The sequence below is a fragment of the Tympanuchus pallidicinctus genome, unplaced genomic scaffold, assembly GCF_026119805.1.
Source record: "Tympanuchus pallidicinctus isolate F22 unplaced genomic scaffold, pur_lepc_1.0 scaffold1, whole genome shotgun sequence".
NCBI classification, from domain to species: Eukaryota; Metazoa; Chordata; class Aves; order Galliformes; family Phasianidae; genus Tympanuchus; species Tympanuchus pallidicinctus.
This window is the reverse complement of record NW_026294618.1, coordinates 4275331-4295114: the sequence shown is the minus strand read 5'-3', so window position 1 is coordinate 4295114 and position 19784 is coordinate 4275331. Positions and strand designations below refer to the sequence as shown.

General features: G+C 43.8%; 1 protein-coding gene across 1 annotated transcript; it reads left to right on the top strand.

Moving 5' to 3' along the window:
• The first annotated feature begins 3470 nt into the window (after positions 1–3470).
• Positions 3471–17821, top strand: LOC128085774 (serine protease 55-like). The gene is made up of 3 exons (XM_052693603.1): positions 3471–5256; positions 6536–6660; positions 16737–17821. Exons 1-3 carry the CDS (start codon positions 4998–5000, stop codon positions 17040–17042), a joined length of 690 nt encoding a protein of 229 aa, XP_052549563.1. The 5' UTR covers positions 3471–4997; the 3' UTR covers positions 17043–17821.
• The last annotated feature ends 1963 nt before the right edge of the window (positions 17822–19784 follow it).

Sequence of the window (19784 nt, the reverse complement as noted above, 5' to 3'; positions counted from 1 at the left end):
CCACTCAGCCTGACCTCGGTGCCAGGAAAAATTATGGAGAAGATAATTTTGAGTGAGATCACATGGCATGTGCGGGACAACTGGGTGATCAGGTCCAGCCAGCATGGATTGAAAGTGAAAGGCAGATCCTGCCTGGCCAACTTGATCTCCTTCTATGATGGAGTGATCGCTGCTGATGTAATCTACCTAGACTTCAGCAAAGCCTTTGACACTCTCTCCCACAGTTCTCTTGGAGCTTCTTCATACAGCTTCTCGTAGAGACTCGTGGCTTAGACAGGTACTCTCTTTTCTGGGTAAGGAACTGGCTGGAGGGCCAGGCCCATAGAGTGAAGTCAAATCCAGCTGGTGGCTGGTCCAAGTGGTGTTTCCCAGGGACTGGTATTTGGGTCTGTCCTGTTTAATATCTTTACTGATGATTTGGATGAGGGCATTGAGCACATCCTCAGTAAGTTTGCAGATGACACCAACTTGTGAGGAAGGATTAATCTGCCTGAAAATTAGGAAGGCCCTATAGAGGGATCTGAACAGGCTAGATAGGTGGGCAGAAGCCAATGGGATGAAGAACAACAAGATCAAGTGTTGGGTCTGGCACTTTGGCGCAACACCACAGGCTTGGGGCAGAGAAGCTGGCTGGGAGACTGCGTGGAGGAAATGGGCCTGGTGGGGTTTGTCAGTGCTTGGCTAAACATGAGCCAGCAGTGTGCCCAGGTGGCCAAGAAGGCCATTGGTGTCCTGGCTTATACCAGAAATAGTGCTGCCAGTAGGAACAGGGAACTGATCATCCCTTTGTACTCAGCAGCACCCCTCACTGCAAGAAAGACATTGAGGCCATGGAATGTGTTCAAAGAAGGTCAACGAAGCTGTAAGGGGTCTGGAGCACAAGTGTTACGGGAAATGGCTGAGGACTGTCTGGAGAAGAGGAGGCTCAGGAGAGACGTTATAGCTCTCCACAGCTACCTGAAAGGTGGGGTTTGGCCTCTTCTCCTGTGTAACTAGTGAGAGGAATGACCTCCTTGCATCAGGGGAGATTCAGGTTGGATATTACAAAAAATTATCTGAAATAGTGGTCAGGTGCTGGAATGGGCTGCCCTGGGAGGTGGTTGAGTCACTGTCCCTGGAGGTGTTCAAGAAACATTTAGGTGTTGTACTAAGGGACAAGATTTTGTGGGGAAATATTCGTAGGTGGACAGTTGGGCTGGATGATCTAAGAGGTCTTTTCCAACCTCAGTGATTCTATGATTCTAAGATCAGAGCTCATTATGGTAGGTGCTGTGCAAACATAAGATGGGGGACTGCATCTGCATGTATAGAACGCAGAGCAGCCAGAAAGAGACAAAGCCTTTCATTTTGGGGGATCTCAAAAGACCAAAAAGCTGGAGATGAAGGATGTAGGCAATGCAGGGGATATCCTGTATGGGTACAGGATCTTTTGAGACCTATATACGTGCTATGGGATGTCTTCTTAGGTTATACAACTTCAGTGAGAAAGATGGGGAGAAAGTGTAGGTTAATTCCACCTACACAGCTTGTTGCTTATGATATTTCTCAGACTGGTGAGAGATGTGGCCTTTAGCCTCTCGTTTCCTATTTTGGAAGCTGCCCAAATCACTACTTTTGGAGGGCGTTGGTGTGTTCTCAGGCATGTGTAATGGAGCAACTTTGCTTTTCTTTGGAGAAAATTGGCAGGAGCTCATTTTGATGTGGCAATTCTGGGCAGAGGAACACGTAAAGATTGTTCTGAGGGCCAGATAGTGAGGATGCAGGGACACACATCCACACCATTTCACTGGATAGCTCAATGATAACTGTTCTTTTTAAGAGGCTTATGCCTGGGGCAAGTTTGCAAGGAGCTGCTTCTGGCAGGATTGCCATGTTAGGCTCCTTCTGGAGACACCCCAAAATGTGTCCGTATCACAGTTGGAATTTCCAGTTGCCATAGGAACTGGTCACCTATTTGTTGTTAGTGTTTACCTCTGAATCGTTTTGTTGCTCACTGTCAAGGAAACCAGCACTTGTGCCCAATTTCCTAGGCATGGGGTGACATAAAAGCAAAAAAAAAAAAGGAAAATAAAGTCTGACTTTATTCCTATGCATTTTTAATCTTGGTGCATTTCAGGCTTCAGCAGAATAACTCTTGGTTTGCTCCAGTGTACAGGGCAAAACATTTCATATTTTGAATCATTCTGATGCTCATAAGATGTTATCTGGTTTCCTCTGTCCTTTCCCCTCCCTTGCCCCCCACTCACTGGTGCAGTTATTGTATCATTAAAGTGTTTGGAGAAAACACCATTCTGTCCTTAATACTGAGCTCAGGTCTGAATTTGACTTCTTTTGAGTCCTCTCTCCTTATTTAGTGGAGATTTTCTACAGAAGAATTTTGGCCTTGAACTCTTGCAGTTGCTGTTGGAGGTACAAACAGTAGGGAGGATAAAATTAGTTAAGGAGAAATGATTCAGTTTCATGGATTGGTTTTCTAAGCTGGGTGTTGTTTTGTAAGCCACTCTTGTACACAGTTTTCTGGAAGGATGGGAGTGGTTGCCTCAGCATCTTTGGCTCTGTAATTCCCTGGAGGCATTCAAGGCCAGGCTGGATGTGGCTGTGGGCAGCCTGGTCTGGTGGTTGGAGACCTTGCACATGGCAGGGGGGTCGAAACTCGATGATAGTTGTGATCCTTTTCAGCCCAGGCCATTCTATGATTCTATGACTCTGTGAATTCACACTGTTTGAACCTGGCCCTACCACAAAGCTGCTTACTTCTGATAATGTAGAAGTGGTCTGAACATAGGGGAAAATTCATTCAAATTTTGTTAGGCTCCAGCACTTCTCAAAGATGAAAACCAAAGCAGGACCAAGAAATAAAGTCTTTGGAGAGAAAAAGATGGTTTGAGAATGAAGGCCTACAGCACCCAGCCCAAGAAATCCACTGTTGTGATACTCCATGAAATTCAGTCCAGGATGGAGTACTGACTAATCTCTATCGTAACTAAAGCAACTGTGTTAGCTTTCTCTCATTGACAGTTGGACTAGATCTTGTAGGTCCTTTCAACCTTCTATGATTCTATGATCGTCACAGAAGCGTAGCATCCAACTGTGATGTCAGCAGGACAAATGAATAGTGTGATATCACAGCCCAGTTGCCCCTGTCAGAGGGATGTGGCTGTGGAAGCATCACTGTCCTGAATATTGTGAAGAGCATTGGTCCAAGAGTGGGATGAAAATGCTTCTCTTTACTTTCTGGGTGTTAACTTCTCTAATCAGCAGCATCCATGCAGAAGGTCTTTCCAGAGCTTATGTGTTCTTCAGAAGTCACCAGCCGATCAAAATGGCTGCTACCCAGTCTGCATACTCACACAATGGTAAATGCAGCTCTCCGGTCTCATTCCTTGAACAAGTTGTAAGGATGATCAAGGATCAGTGCTTTCACCTGCATCTTTCCCTTCTAATTTAGTAGCACAGGCAGTGCTGCAGGCATATGTGAGCAGTACATCTTATTTTGTACCCAGAGTGTGGCCTCCGACCATCTTTTGAGTCCTTTCTGTGGACTGGCAAGAGGATCACAGGTGGGAGATATGCCAAGGCTGGAGAGTTCCCATGGCAAGTGAGCATCCAGAGCAATGGGAAACACATCTGTGGAGGCAGCATAATCAGTGCGTTGTGGATCCTGACTGCGGCCCATTGCTTTGCAGATGAAGTGTGAGTACTTCTTTGCCCAGAGGAGGGCTGCAAAGTTAGCAAAAGGGCTGGAGGGTAGAGGCTTAGGGGAGAGGATTAGGGCAGATAAATTGTCTGGCTTGGAGTAGAGAAGGCTGTGTGGACACATTGCTGATCTCTTCAACTTCCTGAGGAGGGGAATTGGGTAGGGAGATGCTGGTCCATAATGTGCTTCAACTTTTTGTTAGTCCTGAAGAAATCAGACAGTTGAACTAGATGATTGTAGGTCGATTCCAACTCAAATATTGTATTGTACTGCATTGTATTGCCCTACCCTACCCTATCCTATCCTATCCTATCCTATCCTATCCTATCCTATCCTGTCCTGTCCTGTCCTGTCCTGTCCTATCCTATCCTATCCTATCCTATCCTATCCTATCCTATGCTTTCTTTCTACTCTATTCTGTTCTCTCTGCTCTACTTGGGGTCAAAAAGAACTGCTCAGGCATGATGGAATGATAACACTGCTCTTCAGGATGTCCTTGGGATCAAGTGCAAAATATATGTGGTGGAGCCAGGAAAAGAACTCTGAGAGCTTTTCTTTCTTTGGAGAAAGCTATTGATCACAGGTGGCATTACCACAGGAATTTGCAAAAATCTTCGTAACCAGAAGATCTAGAAGGCGAGTATATTGAAGGATGGTGTGAGCATCCTTCTGTAAATGGTCATGAAGTTGTTCTGCTGCCCCCCCAAACTGTACATCAGCACATGTTGGGGTACCTTGTAAAAAGAGATATATTCCATTCCAATTTATCCTAAGCCCCAAATTACACTGGTATCATATAGCAAACACCTTTACCTTACGGGTAGTCTGACATTAATCCAGCAGTTTCTGGACACATTAACTCATGCAGTGTCCAATGGAGCAGACTCCAGCCCTCCAAAATAAGGCAGGTTCAAGAGCCAGGACTGTTCAGTGACCTATGGCACCACAGCCTGGAGCAACTGACAAGGCACAGTGTAGTCATGGAGTAGCCAGCCCTGGGCACAGCTATCCTGAACACCTAGCTCTCCCCATCTGTTCATTAGCTAAGCTATTTAGAACTTGCTTGCATTCACTTTCTACCTCTTCTTCCACTTCGCCTGAAAATTAGCTTTGCCTGGAAATGAGGGCTGATTTCTGTGATATTTATAGCTAACCCACCCCTGCTATTTGCAGAGAACTATGGTACCCTGCTCAGGGAAAGGAGGCATCAAACTCTATAACACAACACGTTTCCATTTGCTTATGCATATACTATTTTTATGCATATTTTTATGCTCATACATATACTTTCTTTTTTTGTATGTTTATAAGGCCACCAGATATTAAGATTGTAATGGGAGCAGTTGACCTTGACCTCCCACTGGAAGTACGTGAGCCAAGCAAGTTGATCCTCCATGAAGACTTTGACAGAATAACCTTAAAGCACGATATTGCTCTGATCATGCTCAACTATCCCATTGAATTCAGCAATGAGAAAATCCCCATCTGCTTTCCCTACATGGATGACATCAGTTCATGGCAACACTGCTGGGTTGCTGGATGGGGAATGACAGGTGCAGGTGAGATGGTGCAGGGATATGTATTTGCTAATGGAGGTTTTCATCCACTTAAAGCAGATGTTCTCCCTCTGGGAGGGGTTACCCACAATGAGCATGTATGCTCCAGCTGAAAGCTTAGAACCCACCATTGCTTTGCAAGAACTCAACCTTCTTCCTTGACTTTCTGAGCACTCAAAGTAAGGCAATTTCCAACCACGCTGGGAAATTTATGTTGGGTCTAAAGTGGTGTTGAATAAGAGAAATGAAGATTCAAGGTTGCCTTTGGCAAGATGCCTTTATTAAACACGTTATTCAATGATTCTGACCACCCCTTCTTGTACTATATTTGGAAAAGTGGATTACCATTACTAATTGTTCCATTCAAGCCCTAATATAAAGTAGCTCCAGCACTGATTGTGACCCAAAATGCCTATCCTGAGCAAATACCACCAAATAGCTAATGAGCTATTTCATTATTGGAAAGAAGTAATCAGGACAGAGTGGGTAGAGTGGTGCCTTGGGGCTTTAACAGTCCTTCCCTGATGCAGAAGCTCATGTCCCATTTTATCCTTGCCATTCTGCTCTGTAGAGTTACTGTCGCCTCTCTGAACCTCTTATGCTTCATTCACTTCATATAACTGTAGATCAGAACACAAAGCTGTGTTTTAATTGTGAGAGTCTTCGATTTCACTAAGATAACATGCTCTTAAGGAACAGAAAAGCAGGGGCAATTCTGTGGAATTGTTCTGGCAGGATTCTACCTGCAGTGAAGTTCTCTTTGCCAGGTGCATGGTGTGACTTATTTTGTTATGTGTCAGGCTGAGTTTGCCTCTGCCTTCCAAACTGCACCCAGTGGGAAGTTAGTGCACCCAACCCTGGCACCCAGCCCTTCTGCCTCAGAGGAAAAACTGGAAAAGCTGAGACTGGCAAGTGAGACATGCATTGGTGTGGCATGGGTCATACCAAAAATATAACCTATTGTTCTAGCATGGATGGAAGCATGGTTGTTTTCTTGACTTTTGTAGGTAGACATCACTGAAATGTCACCTTGAGTATCACCAGCCTGACTCCCTTTTGATTGCTGTCAATTAGACTTCAACTAGGTATATAGCCACCTCCCTGGAGATTCCTGTATTAAACCATTTTAATTTCTGTCCACTTCTATGAAAGGGTTCCATGTTAGCTGGAAAAAGAGCATGAAAAATTTCTGTCTTTTAAGAAATTACCTCTGAGTCCTATCTTCCTTAAGGTTGTGTAAAGTTTGGTGAGCCTTCTGTTCTTACTTGCTTAACATCTGCAGTGTCAGCATCCCACATGCTGCAGAAAGCGAGGATGAAGCTCATCAGCCGGGAGGAGTGCTTGGACCAGATACCAAAGCTGCCAAAGGATATGTTATGCATTGAGCTGGAGCAAGGATCCTGCCAGGTAAACCATTCCCCAGGATGGCCACGCTGCCAGTGAGGGCACAGTGACATCCACGCTTCCCGTGGTTTCATAGGTTTCTTTGCATTAGGCCAGGGCAAGAAGCTGAAAGGCCAAGGACCTGCCTATCTGATGTACAGCAAGTGCACATAGACCCAAACACTGTGGTACTCCTGGAGGTCAGTGGTGGTTGTATGGAGGTGAGAGCTCAGCAAAGTGTGGTCTGCTTTCTCCTTAATACAGGCAGCACTTTTCTGTTATCAGGTTAAATACAGAAAGAAGACAGGCAGGTCTATCCAGGAGGGCCAAAGCAAAAAGAGTGGGTGATAAAATGAGTCCAGGAGTGTTTAGTTTTTCTCTTGTGAGGTATTGGCACAGGCTGCCCAGCGAGGTGTGGAGTCAAAGTGTTCAAGTGTGGATGTCACACCGAGACACATGGTCTAGAGTGGTCATAGGTATGGGTTGATGGTTGGATTAGATGATCTTGTTGGTTTTCCCAACCTTGATGATTCTATGATTCTATGAATGTTAGAAATCTTTCAAAGACTGGTCTTTGTGCTGACAGAAATGTTCTTAGATAGCATGGCAGGTTTGTCTGTGGGTTCCAAAACTAACTAGTTTACATATTACAGTAGGTTAGTCATATGGGATGATGGAGTTTTGAAGCTAAATTATGGAGCTCGAGTAGTATTTGATATAAGGGACTACTAAGGGGAGATAGCTGAAACAAACGTTGGTTGGATCAGATGACCTCCAGAGATCCTTTTCAACCTCATCCTTTCTGTGATTCTGTGGAATGTCTAGAATTGGGGAAACCTCACACAGAATAATGTGCCCTCAGAACATGCTCCACACACAGAATGGCTGTAATGATGTCAAAATCTGAGAGCCAAAAAAAACCCCTTGCTTTCACACTGTCTGACCTCCAGCCCCTTCTCTGAGTGCTCTCCCTGTAGCTTCTACCATGATAGGAACAGGGCTAAGACCTTTCTCTTCTACTGAGCAAGGGTTTTCTTAGAAATGTGCCTGTGTTTGGAAAGGGACAGACAGTCAGACACTTGAACTTGTACAACTTCATCCTGTAGGAATCCTTTACTGAAGGAAATAACACCCAGGACTCAAAGAGATTCTTGACTTTAAGGTACAGGCAGCAGGAACAGGGGTGTGGATTGCTCATAGCTGGGTAGAGGAGAGGCTTTGCTTTGCAAAATCTATATTTTTGATATATATATTTTTTTTTTACTTTGGAAAATAATTTTTGTTGATTAGCTAGAGAGTGTTTGCCTGTGAAGCCATTCATCTAGTGACTTTCACCTCCATTAAATTCAATCAAAAATGTAAGAAGAAAACTGCCACAGGATAACATTAACGTGATTAAAGAATGCACTTCCCAGCCCAGCCTTAAGTTCTGCATTTGAATTATGCTGGTGAAACTGCAAGAGCACTTTTACCCAGCAAAACTAATCTGCTGCATTCAGAAAACTGACAAGGGTGCTATTTTGATCTACAGTAATGTTAGAGTAGTCTGAGAAATGAACTAGAAATGTGAGCTTTCCAAGCAGTCAAAGAACAGAGTGATTGAATGTATAATAATGCTCATAACCCAGCAAGTGCCCACTTTAGCAGAAGTTTGGCCAGATAGAAATGACTTGCAACCTGAAATAATGAAAACAAGACTAGAATATACGCTAAGCTAGAAGTAGGGCTGTTCAGGGGTGAAACAGTGACATGACTTCTCATCAGGGTTTTCTAATTTTCTGGAGGGGAAGTATTTTGTGGTAGATGGTTTCCATTGATAGGGTTTGGGTGGGGAAGGTTGGAACCAGATGGCAGAGGAGTTGGAACTAACTGGTCTTTCCAACCCAAACTATGCTATGGTTCTTTGACTATGATTTTATGGCTCTGTGACTATGATTCTGTGATTTTGGCCTTGCTAGGCTGGTGCAGAAGTCCAGTGTTTTGCTCACAGTAGACTGCCAAATAAGGAAGTGGTAGAGTAGGTCCCAACATGATACTGGCTCTGCAGGAAGTCGTACTGCTCCAAGTCCAATTTATCAAGCTATTCTTTTCCATAGACTGGGTTTTGTTTCAAATGAAGAAGAGTCCAAATCTCAAAATGCCTAAGTCCTTTACAAAGTGAGAGGGACTTCTCTGGACAGCTCTGTGGGAAGCCTTACTTTATCACACCAACAGACATCTGTATTTTGGGGAACCCAGATGGGATTAGTAGCATTGCTTGTGGTTTGGGGTTTGAGGTTGTTGGATGGGATTGGATAAACACTGGGAGATGGGGTGATAGAAGAAGAACACCTTTTATATTTTAGTCTCCTGTCCATGCTTCTAAGTGTAGGTCCTGCCCATGTACCTGGAAAAAGGCATAGAAGGGAAAAGGGTGCCTTTGTTCATGCCCAGAGTTAGACTAAGATGGGAAAGTTGCGTTTACACCACAGGCTGTAAGTCTGCATGATCTGACCTGGATCCAGAGGATTACCATGCTTGACCTTTACTCTGTGTACCACTTGTGTGATGGATTTTGTATGGTTTTGTATGAGCAACCAGAGCCACACAGATATCTTTGCCAAAGTGTCATGTAAAAGTTTTATTCTATTGGTAAAACTTGGTATACTCCTTGATATGTGGCACAGGTCATGAATCGAAAGGCTCAGACTATTTCATTAGCTGCCATCATAGTATTACTAGAGCATAACTAATTTGTGGATCACTGACTGTATTCCAATACTAATCCAAGGAGATAAAATAGAAGAGCTCCTGAGTATTTGTACTTCAAAAAAATCTATTCACTTAAAAAAGAAAAATCTACTGTATACCAATTTTCAAGCGGTTCTTCAGACAAATATATAGATTGACCATGAATTAACACTAACAGGATCTATAATTGACTTATAGTTCTATTTAGTCATAATCATTAGCATTAACAGATGTTCATGGAGTACAAGTGCTAAAGAACAGATACTAGAGGTGGCCCATGTGTTATTTTTTTGTATGCTATGTTTCTTCCATGACCTCATGAACCTTAATTGATGTCTAATTCCTTGCTTCCTCAAGCACCTTTTGTTAGGCCCTGATGCAGTAGTAACTTGAGTGATAATTAGAGTTTAAAGGACTTGCAAAGCAAATGCCTCTTCAATGTCTTGCCTACCCAGACAAAATTCATTAAATGACCCAATTATGTTTCAGAGAGCTTCTGCAAGGGAGGTTCTGTGGAGGTTGCTCAGAGATGTGGTGATTAGGATGGCACTTGTCTTGCTGGATGTCACATTTAATGTACATTTCAGACCCAGGACAGACTTACAGGAGAGTGAACCACTGTGGGACCAGAAGCAGGCTGTAGGATTATTCCAATTCGTCTTCTCTGTTCCCTCCTCCCATGCTGTGTTGGGCAGGTGCCAGAGCCCTGGCGCAGGGAGCAGAGAGCTCTGGGGTCTCCTCCTTGGGGATCTGCCAAAACAGCTGGCTGTGGTGCTGGGCACCCTGCTCTGGGTGGTCCTGCTGGGGCAGCGGGGAGCAGAGGGATGCAGGGGTGCCCTGATCCCAGCCATTCTGGGATTCTCTGAATGGCTCTGTAGCTTTTGGGATGCTAAGGCCTCCCACACCATGTAGCTATAGCCGTAACAGTAGTTCTTTGGTGAGATTTATCTGATAACATGAAATGTCTCTTCTACAGCTATTTGCAACTAGCCAGTCATATTTCTATTAATGGGGATAAAAAAAAAAGTGATTTTGAATGTGTGATTCATTTGAATTGTTTCAAACATCTGTTTTAAAATGAGGTAAATCCCTGTAGGAGCACTGATCATTCAAGTTCACAGGTGAAGACACAGCTCCAAGGTAGGACAGTTCCCTACAAGGAAGTCTCCAGCATAGTCTTAGATATTCCAGGATCCATGGGGAAGTTTTTCATAGAGAGGACAGTAAGACCCTGGCACAGGGTGCCCCATGTTGTTACCCAGACCCTGGAGGTGCTCAAGGCTGGGTTGGATGGGGCCATGGGCAGCCTGACCTGCTGCCTGATTTACTGGTTGGCAACCCTGCCCAAAGCAGCGGGGTTGGAATTTGATGATCTTTGAGATCCCTTTCAAACCAAGTCATTGTATGATTCATTCTGTGATTCTGTGATATCCTCACGGCATCCAGCTGTCCCCATTTTGAATCATACCCCAGTGGTGAAAACATGATTGGGCAGGGAGCTTGACGTTTGCTCTGGAATCCCCTTGGAGTTGTGATATTTGTCTGGAGCTGCCCTCCCACTGTGCCTAAGAGTGAGAGGTAAATCCATGTAGTAGTGACCAGAACTCTTGCATCATTTTACAAGCCTTTTCATCCTTTTACTTGTGCTAACGAGGCTCAAGAACTGTGAAGGAAAACTTGCGAAACAGGATTTTTTAAAAAAGACATCTGCAAATGAAACTTGGCTTCATGCAGGTGAATGGTCACAGAAACGAGGCAAAGGCCACAAACCAAGAAAACTTGCTCAAATCCTGCAGCTGTTAAAAATATACACACAGAGGTGGATGGATGATGGTGTGATTGTGGTCTGTAGATGTGGAGAGTATCTGTGTGAGGTCTGAGGTCATAGGCTTTTTTTTCTATCAATAAAAGGTCTCCTGGGGCCTGGCTTTGGAAGCTAGCCATATTTCAACTCTAAGTTGTTACTGACAAGACAATACTGCTTTACTGTTGCACCTTAATATTGAAGAGAGTTACCCACTCACATGTTTCATGATAGATTCTCCACCACAGGACAATTGCTACCATGTCAAGGTGTAGGGTAGTTTTTTCTTTTTTCCACAGAGCATGATGATTTTAAATAGGATGGTGTTATGAAAAAAAAAAAACCAAGCAGAACAAAGCAGTTGAAAGACATTTTTGCTTTTACAAGCTGTTATATTTGCTTCTAAAGGGTGCTTTGATGTGCAGCTTATAAGAATTAGAATATTTTCTTGTGTTCCATGGCTTGGTAGAGCTTTCATCAACTGATCATTTTATCGTATGGGCAGGCAAGTGAACACAGGCAAGCTGTAGTGACTTATTTGTTCCTTCTTATGGCAAGAGATGCTCGTGGTGCCCCACACCTCTACTAGAGTTTTGGTCTTTTGTCCCTCAAACTGAAGCTGCTTGGTTTGCGTGAATGGGATCCGGCATTATTTGGATGGAGATCTGGGGGGAAGGGGGGAGGGTTGGTGGAGAGAACATCTCTGGATCCAACTGAACAGAAAACCCAGTGAGCACTTGTCCTTGGAGTGAGGTGACAGGTGCAATGACTCAGAGCAGCCTCTTCTCATTCAATTATGCAATGTGAGTCAAAGAGCTTTCAGGGGAAGACATGACTCACAGATAGATTCCAATTCTTTGAAGGAGTTGACAAGCATGTGGCAGAGGGTGATCTAGCTGATATAACGAACCAAGATACCCAAAATTCTTTTAATGAGATTTCTCACCCATGGCTCATGCAGAAAGTGAGCTGTCATTAAGTGGAAGGGCTTTGGTTTGAAAGGGAAGCAGCATGGAGGAAAGGTTTGTTGGGAGAAAGGGCTCTGGAGGTGGGTCCCACTGGGATCCGTGCAAGGATTTGTGCTGTTCAGGGAGGACTGAGAAGGCAAAGCTGGATGATGCCACAACACTAATCAGAGTGGTCAAGATTAAAATGGGCTGTGCAGAGGTGCAGGAGGAGCTCATTATTCTCAGTGTCTGGAGGTTAAAAAAGCAGATGCAGTTCATTGTTGTTAAGGGCAAGGTAATGAATACAGGGAAGAGCAACTCCAGCTGTACACATACAATAATGGGCTCTAAATTAGCTATTACCATGTAGGAAGATCTCAGAGTGACTCTGGATAGTCCTTCAAAAGCATCAGCACGAGGTTCTATAGAGGTCAAAGAGGCAACAAGAGCATAATGAGTTATTAGGAAAGGAACAGGTAGTGAAACAAACACGTATTATACTAGGGCAGTAATCTTGGAGGCCTACATCATGTGCTGATTGCAGTTCCCATCCACTTCATCTGAGAAGGAAGGTAGTGTTAGAAAGGAGAGTAGAGTGGGAAGAGCAGGGACGTGGAACAGCTTCTTGCAGGAAGGGAGATAGCAGAGCACGACTCGGAGGCTTGTCAGATGTCACATGAGAGTATGACACAGATTTCTAAAGTCATGAACAGCACAGGCTGTTCTCTTGTCACTGTAGTTCAAACCATGTGAAGGATGGGGAATCCAGTGACTGTGTCAGGCGGCAGACTCAAAGCAAGGAGAGGGAAGTGCTTTTTCATCCAGCAGATAATTAAACTATGGAGCTCACTGACCAGGATGTTGTGGGTATTCATCCTAAGGGATAAATGAATTCAAAAAGCAATTAGATAACTTCCTGGACAAAGATCTCTCTAAAGGCTATTAACCACTGTGATGTAAATACAACTCTGTAAGCACTTGCCCTGCTTCTCATTCTCCTTCCCAAGCACTTGCTGCAGACATCAGTCAGAGACAGGAGTCTGAGTCCCATGGGTCTTTGGTCAGATGCATTATGGCCACCTTTACTCACTGCCTCCATGGCTGCTAATGAACATCCCTGTGGAGAGTAAGGCTGCCTTCTTCCCCCATTTTCCAATGAGGAAATGGAGGGACGGAGCAGGTGGAGGCTCTCATGTGGGATCTCAGAGGGATCCCATGAGAGAAGTCCAGGTGCCCTGTGTTACCTGATTTATCTTTGACACCTGCATGATAAAAAATGGCCATAGCATCCTTTCTTCTACATTCCCTTAAAGATTGTCTGTTCACAGAGAAGCAGCTGAAGAAATTCTTTCTTTGCTACAGCCTTTACTTCCTGCAGCCAGGGCAGCTCTAATGGCAAATCTTCTTATTCACATGCTGATTCTCTCCAATTTAAGCAGAGCTTACAGTATGAAAATGAAACCAGCAATGACTCGCAAGGGTTGTGCATCAATCTAATGAGTATCAGATGGGTTGATCTCCCTCCCCCAGAGCTTCTCCCAGCTCAGACAATTTATGTGGCTGAATATGTTTGTTCTGATCAATTACCATTTTGCAGACACAAATACAAATACGAAGGGAAGATTAAGCTCTTGCTCCAAAGCCCACTAAAGTCAGCAGAAAGGCTCTTTATGTTCACAAGAAGACTTTGGCTGTGGTTGAAAGGATAAAACTTTTTATCAGCCTCAGTGAACAAAGTGCCTTGTTAGTCTGTGACAATTTTGACACAACCCAGAATTATTTACCAGCTGCTATATCTTTGTTCTCACCTCTCCTAATGGGAGGATTAACACATTGTTGTGGAAGGCATGTGTTCAGCAGCATCTGATTGGACAGTGTTGTCTTTCACTTAGTTCACCAGTTGATAAGAAACATGCAACAGAAGTGAAGATGCTATTTGCAGTTATTTTGCTGTCCAGAAACTTGCCTGTGGGCCTGAAGAGCAGGAGTAGCTATCTGGCCCGTTGCTGAGCAGAACCATTTCACCACTGGGATTCAAGACATTCTTCAGTCTTCAGGGTAATTAACCTGAACATTCATTAAATTAGTGCTACTGGAGACATCAAGAAGGTGAGATAATTGTAACAGCACTCAACATTCCTTTGTGCCATTATCTCCTACACAAGAACAGAAAACGCGAGGTCAAAATTTGTTCAGAGCTTAAGGTGGATAGAGGGCTATTCAGAAGTGCCCAAGAGCTGGGCACTTATTTTCTCTGTCTTCAGCCCAGTAAAAATCAGGCTCCTGATTCAAATGGGGTGCTGCTATAATTAAGTAGAAAGGATGATTTATCCCTCTTTTTGATGGACATGTAAGTTAAATAGCTGAAGTTGAGAGAAGTGGCACCTCCTCTTGCACACACGGCACAGACCATCTCAGTCCACATGGAAAGGTGTCTGAATTAGGATTTGGGTTTTAAAGTGTGTGGATTAGAGAAGTGGATTTGCACTGCCTAATTCTTTCTCTGGGAAGCTTTTAAATCACTCTTCACAGCTGACAGCTCTCCCTTTCCTCACCAACTGGGTGAAGAACAAAGCAAACACAGCTAAGAAGGAAAACGGGAAATCATCTCATTTGAAAGGAAAACTGCATGATCAATAGCTTTGAATAGGGATTCCTGGCTCTGGCTCCTGGTTCTGCCACTGCCTTTTGCAAATCCCATCCCTTCTCTGCCTCTATAAAGTGTGATATTTTCCCCTAGGGATACTCACAAGGTGTCAGGAATAAAGGGGTATCTAAGTGCCCTGGGAGAAAGATCCATTGCAAGTGTGGATGCCCTCCAAAACTGGCAGTGTGAGATAGATCCATTCTGCAGATGGTGGAAGCACTGCTGTGCAGATGACAAAGCTCTGGCACAGGGAGCACAGAGCTGTGGGGTCTCCTCCTTGGGGATCTTCCAAAGCCCCTGGCTGTGGTGCCTGGCACCCCGATCTGGGTGGCCCAGCTGGTGGCAGGGAGGGACCAGAGGGATCCAGAGGTGCATCCAGCCCCAACCATTTGGTGATTCTGTCATCCTGGGGTTCCGTGTGCAGGGGCTCTGCCAGTACTCACACCTCTCATACTAAGAGATACCAACATGGTGCACCCCAACGTGTCACTGATGAGAGCTCTCCAGCCACAGCTGTGTCACACTCACTCTTCTGTCTTCATTCATCTTCCTGTAGGAGGCTCAAAGTGCCTTCCTTTTTCTACCATATAAGTTTGGCCTGTTCCTACCCTGAGGGAATTAGCAGTAACGTTCCCAGTAATTTAATTGCTCACACAGCTTAGAAGATGCTCATTCATTCAAACAGGATGGCGTCACCCAGAGCACTGATAATGCTTGGGTCCAGGGTCACTGTAGGGTCACTGTGAATCACACCAGTTCTTGGCCAAAACAGAGTTGAGAAACACCTTTAGATTCTGACTTTGCGAAGGGCCCGACGCCGCTGTTTGAGGTACAGAAACATAGCTGTAAGAACAGCACTTCAAAGCAAACAGTGTTGGATGCTGAAGAAACATGTGCTCTGCCTTTATCTTTGCTTTTTTCCTCTCCTGTTCACATGTTGAATTAAAAAAAAAAAAAAAAAAAAAAAAAGGAAGATAAATGCATGATGAGCCTTGATCATCCATTTGATAAAATGAGTAGGAATTCTGCCACAAACTTTAGTTAGTGCTGATGAGTTGCGTAGAATCATGGAGTCGTAGAATCAAGAAGGCTGGAATAGACTTCTAGGGTCACCTAATCCAATCATCAACCCATCACCATGATGCCCACTGAGGGACCACGTCCCTCAGTGCCACACCTACTGTAGGGAACCTGCTTTAGCAGGAGATTGGACTTGATTTCTTGAAGGCCCTTTCAATTCCCACTGTTCTGTGATTCTGATTTCCATGGTTCTTGGCCACCTCCAGGGACAGTGACTCCACCACCCTCCTGGGCAGCTTGTGCCAATACTTGATCTCACTGTTTCTGAGAATAATTTTTTCCAATATCCAGCGTAATATTGCCCTATTGCACTGGGCAATACTGCCAATTCTCTATTAATTGATACAGATTAGCTTACTGTAGCTGCTGTGGCAAGGGAGTCCATACATGGGTGTTAGAGATAATTCTCAAACTAGGGAACAAACTTGGAAGGGCAACATTCCCTAGGAAAGTTGGCTGTCTTGGGAAACATGTTTGCATTGAATTTCTTATTGGCCACACACAAAGTACTGGAGACAGGATAGAAAAAATATTTGAACCCACTGTAGAATGAAACTACTTTATGTAGAGCATGGCTGTACAGTACATAATTGTCAAGAGGAGTGTTGTATGTGGCTGGGTACATTTTGTGCTGGTTTCTCTTCCCTATTAGGTTGCATTCAGAGGCCACATTCATAGGGTATTCCTCTTATAGGGTGGCTGCAAAGGGCATTTGAGATCTTGTAAATGCTACAAGGAATCTCAGATCTAAGCTGTGATATTTTGAGTCCCTCTTCCCCCAAGTCCTCATGAGTTTGGAATGGAGTTTGATTTTCCCAATCAGCGTCTAAGATGCAGATGTTCTGACAGACCTGAGGTTTGCTTCTGCTCTAATGCCTTTCTTATGCTGTAGGTGGACAGTGGGGGACCCCTGGTTTGCAGCTACTGGAACACCATGAAGTGGTTTCAGGTCGGCGTCATCAGCTGGGGAGACAATTGTGCAGCAAGGCCATATTATCAGTTCTACACTTCTGTCTATAACTACTATGAGTGGATCAAGACTGAGACAGCCATGACGGGGAAACCTTTCTTAATCGAAGGCATAGCTAAACATGTTGTGAGTACCACAGAGGTTCATTCTGAGGCCAAAGCTCAGCTGGTGTTTCTTGAGTCTGCTGTCCTTTTATTTGCTTCTCAAGTGGCAATTGGATTATTCTAGAGCAATTTTTTCAAAACATAATAAAAGTCAGAATGTCTGTCTTCTTCTTTTGCTTCAGAACCATAAAGTTGTATCTCAGGTCAGCATGCTCCATCTCACTGAGGTGGATACAGACAGCCAAGTGTGTTCAGACTAGAGAGCGATATAGGGCTGGAGACTTGAAAGGAGAGAGCAAGGATCCAGATTTTCCAGACTAAGAGGGTTACATCTGGCTCAATCGTTTGCTAACTCAGAAGAAATGTCAAGATGCAGCACCTCAAGGAGAGCTGAAACCTTAAGAAAGATCTTAGCTCACTCAGTTGCAAATTAGTTTAGCTACGACATAACTCTGGGTTAATATATCCTACAGCTAACTATCTGTGCATAGGATCATAGAATATCTTGAGTTGGAAGGGACCCATAAAGCTCATTGAGTCTGCTCCACTCAGCACCACCCAAAAATCAAACCATGTGGCTGAGAGGGCTAATATGTCTTCTGTCTTCAAGTTGGACCAAACTAAGACTTCCCGATCAGGGTGGTGTGTTGAGCTGCTGGGAAGTGACTATGTGTCAAACTCATCTATATCTCCTTAAGCTAGAAAAAGGACAAGAAAGCCATTGGGCAGTGTTGGAAGCTGTAGCTTCATCTAACTGGTTGGTCCTATTGCTATGGGTTGCAAACGGTACCTTTGTGTTTGTGTTTCTAAAGACACTGGAGAAAGGATCTGGCTAGCTGGAAGGAACTGCTCCTAAGTGTCCAAAAAGTGCTGTCTTCAGAAGTCCCTTGTTTTAGTAATAAATCAAAATGCATCCCTTACTACTACTACTACTACTACTACTACTACTACTACTACTACTAATAATAATAATAATAAAATCAAAAGGAAATTGCCTTCTTTTTTTCTCTGCTAGAGGCCTGTTACATGCATTTCTGGGATGTCTGCTTCCTAGTTTGAACTGGGACTGAGCTGGTACTTCATGGAATGCTGCCCTACACTCCTCAGGAACCATATGTGTTGCAAAACTCTTCCTGCTTTTCACAAGGAGATTGCTCTTCTTAAAAGGGGAAGAAGGCAAGCAGCAAGGTCTCCTTCATGTCCCACCTTTGCAACAGCATAAAAGCACCTGCAATTTGCAGCAGTGATAAAACTCAGTGACTGTGCAATGGGACAGAACCTCACAAATTGGTTTTAATTACCTTGATATTTTGTGGCTAGCTGATGGAGAAGGCTTGTAAATGAGAATTTATTCATCTACCTTAAGCTAATGCAAACCCATCTTGGCATAAAAGTCAGACTTCATTTTCTGTGTTATCTGAGCAGAAAATAATGCTTAATTATTATTAGTTCTGAGTAATGCTTATGAAAATTGTTGCACATTAATTTCACATGGCTGACTGGCTAATGGATGCATAAGGGTCTTGTAACCCTTTGCAAAAAGACTAATAAAAGCTAAAAACAAGGAGAATATATTACTGTAGCAGCTATTAGTAGTAGACGCTGTCTGCTGGCATTAATACCTATATTTATTTTCCTTTCTATTAATAATATATCAACAGATTCTAGAAGCTATGGCAGAGGCTGGACATTAGGAAACGTTTTCTAATGCTGTAATCTATTTGACTACAGAACTGTTTCCCCCAAAGGAAACGAGAGATGTCCTACTGCTTGAATTGTGTTAATGTAGGGGTTGCATGAAGCACTCTTGTCTGCAGCACAAGGCATGAGAAAAGCCTGCTCTAAGAGGGATCTGCAGAAAGACTCAGTTAGCCTTTTCCCCAGCAGTATTTGCAAAGTAATAGCGGTCTGTGTAAATGAGGGCAAGGCTCCTGAGTGATTACAGCTGCTCACTTACTGGGTAGCCTTAGGGAAAGTCAGTATATGCCACGTGCCTCAGTTTCCCTGTCTGTGAATTGAGTTAATGACATCGATTCACTTGGCTTCACTTCAGGAAAGCACATTCTATGGGCAAAGACCAGCTACAGAGCTGCGAAGTCACAAACAGCAGAAGCTTTTCCTCCCTATTTAAATCATCAGGGAATTCATTCAACTAAATTAATCTTGGCCCTTACACACACTGCTCAATAATTAGGGCGAGCAACAAAATGTTTGGCTAATATTTCTATGCCATTAGTAGGCCTGATGAAAACTTGTAGAAATGCCTATTTCTCTGCAAGGTGTTTGTGTTTTGAGAGAGCACACCACTTTCATCACGATTTTGATGGGAGTGTGGTGAAGTCACACAAGATCAGAATGCAGTTTGTCTTTGTCATTAACGCTGCAGTGTGACCCAATCATTTTTAAGCCTCATAGTACTTCTGTGCTGTTTCATATACTATAGAATTCTGCCCTTATGGGTTTAGATAATCTCAGTGGAAACTTTCTAAGCACAACTATCTGAGCTTTTATATTTCGGGCTATCGTTTGGGATGTTAATTTCTTATCTTAATTTGCAGCTTGTTTCCTGTTACCCTCTTCCTCACATCTAGATGGGCTAATGGAGAACACAGATCTACAGGCAGAGCAAAAGAAATGTTCCTTGTGAAGAGAGACCTCCTCTCTGTGAAGGTGATAAGAGCAAAGGCACCTCCCACAAACATCAGTGGCAGCAATTTAAAAGCCAATATAACAACAACAACAAAAATTTGGCTTAGTTCTGTAGGATTGAAGGCCTCCATATATATTCATGTGTGTTAGGGTGTAGTTGAGTGAAAAAGCATCATGGATATGGCAAAAGTCATTGGTCAGCTCTTCCATTTGTGAC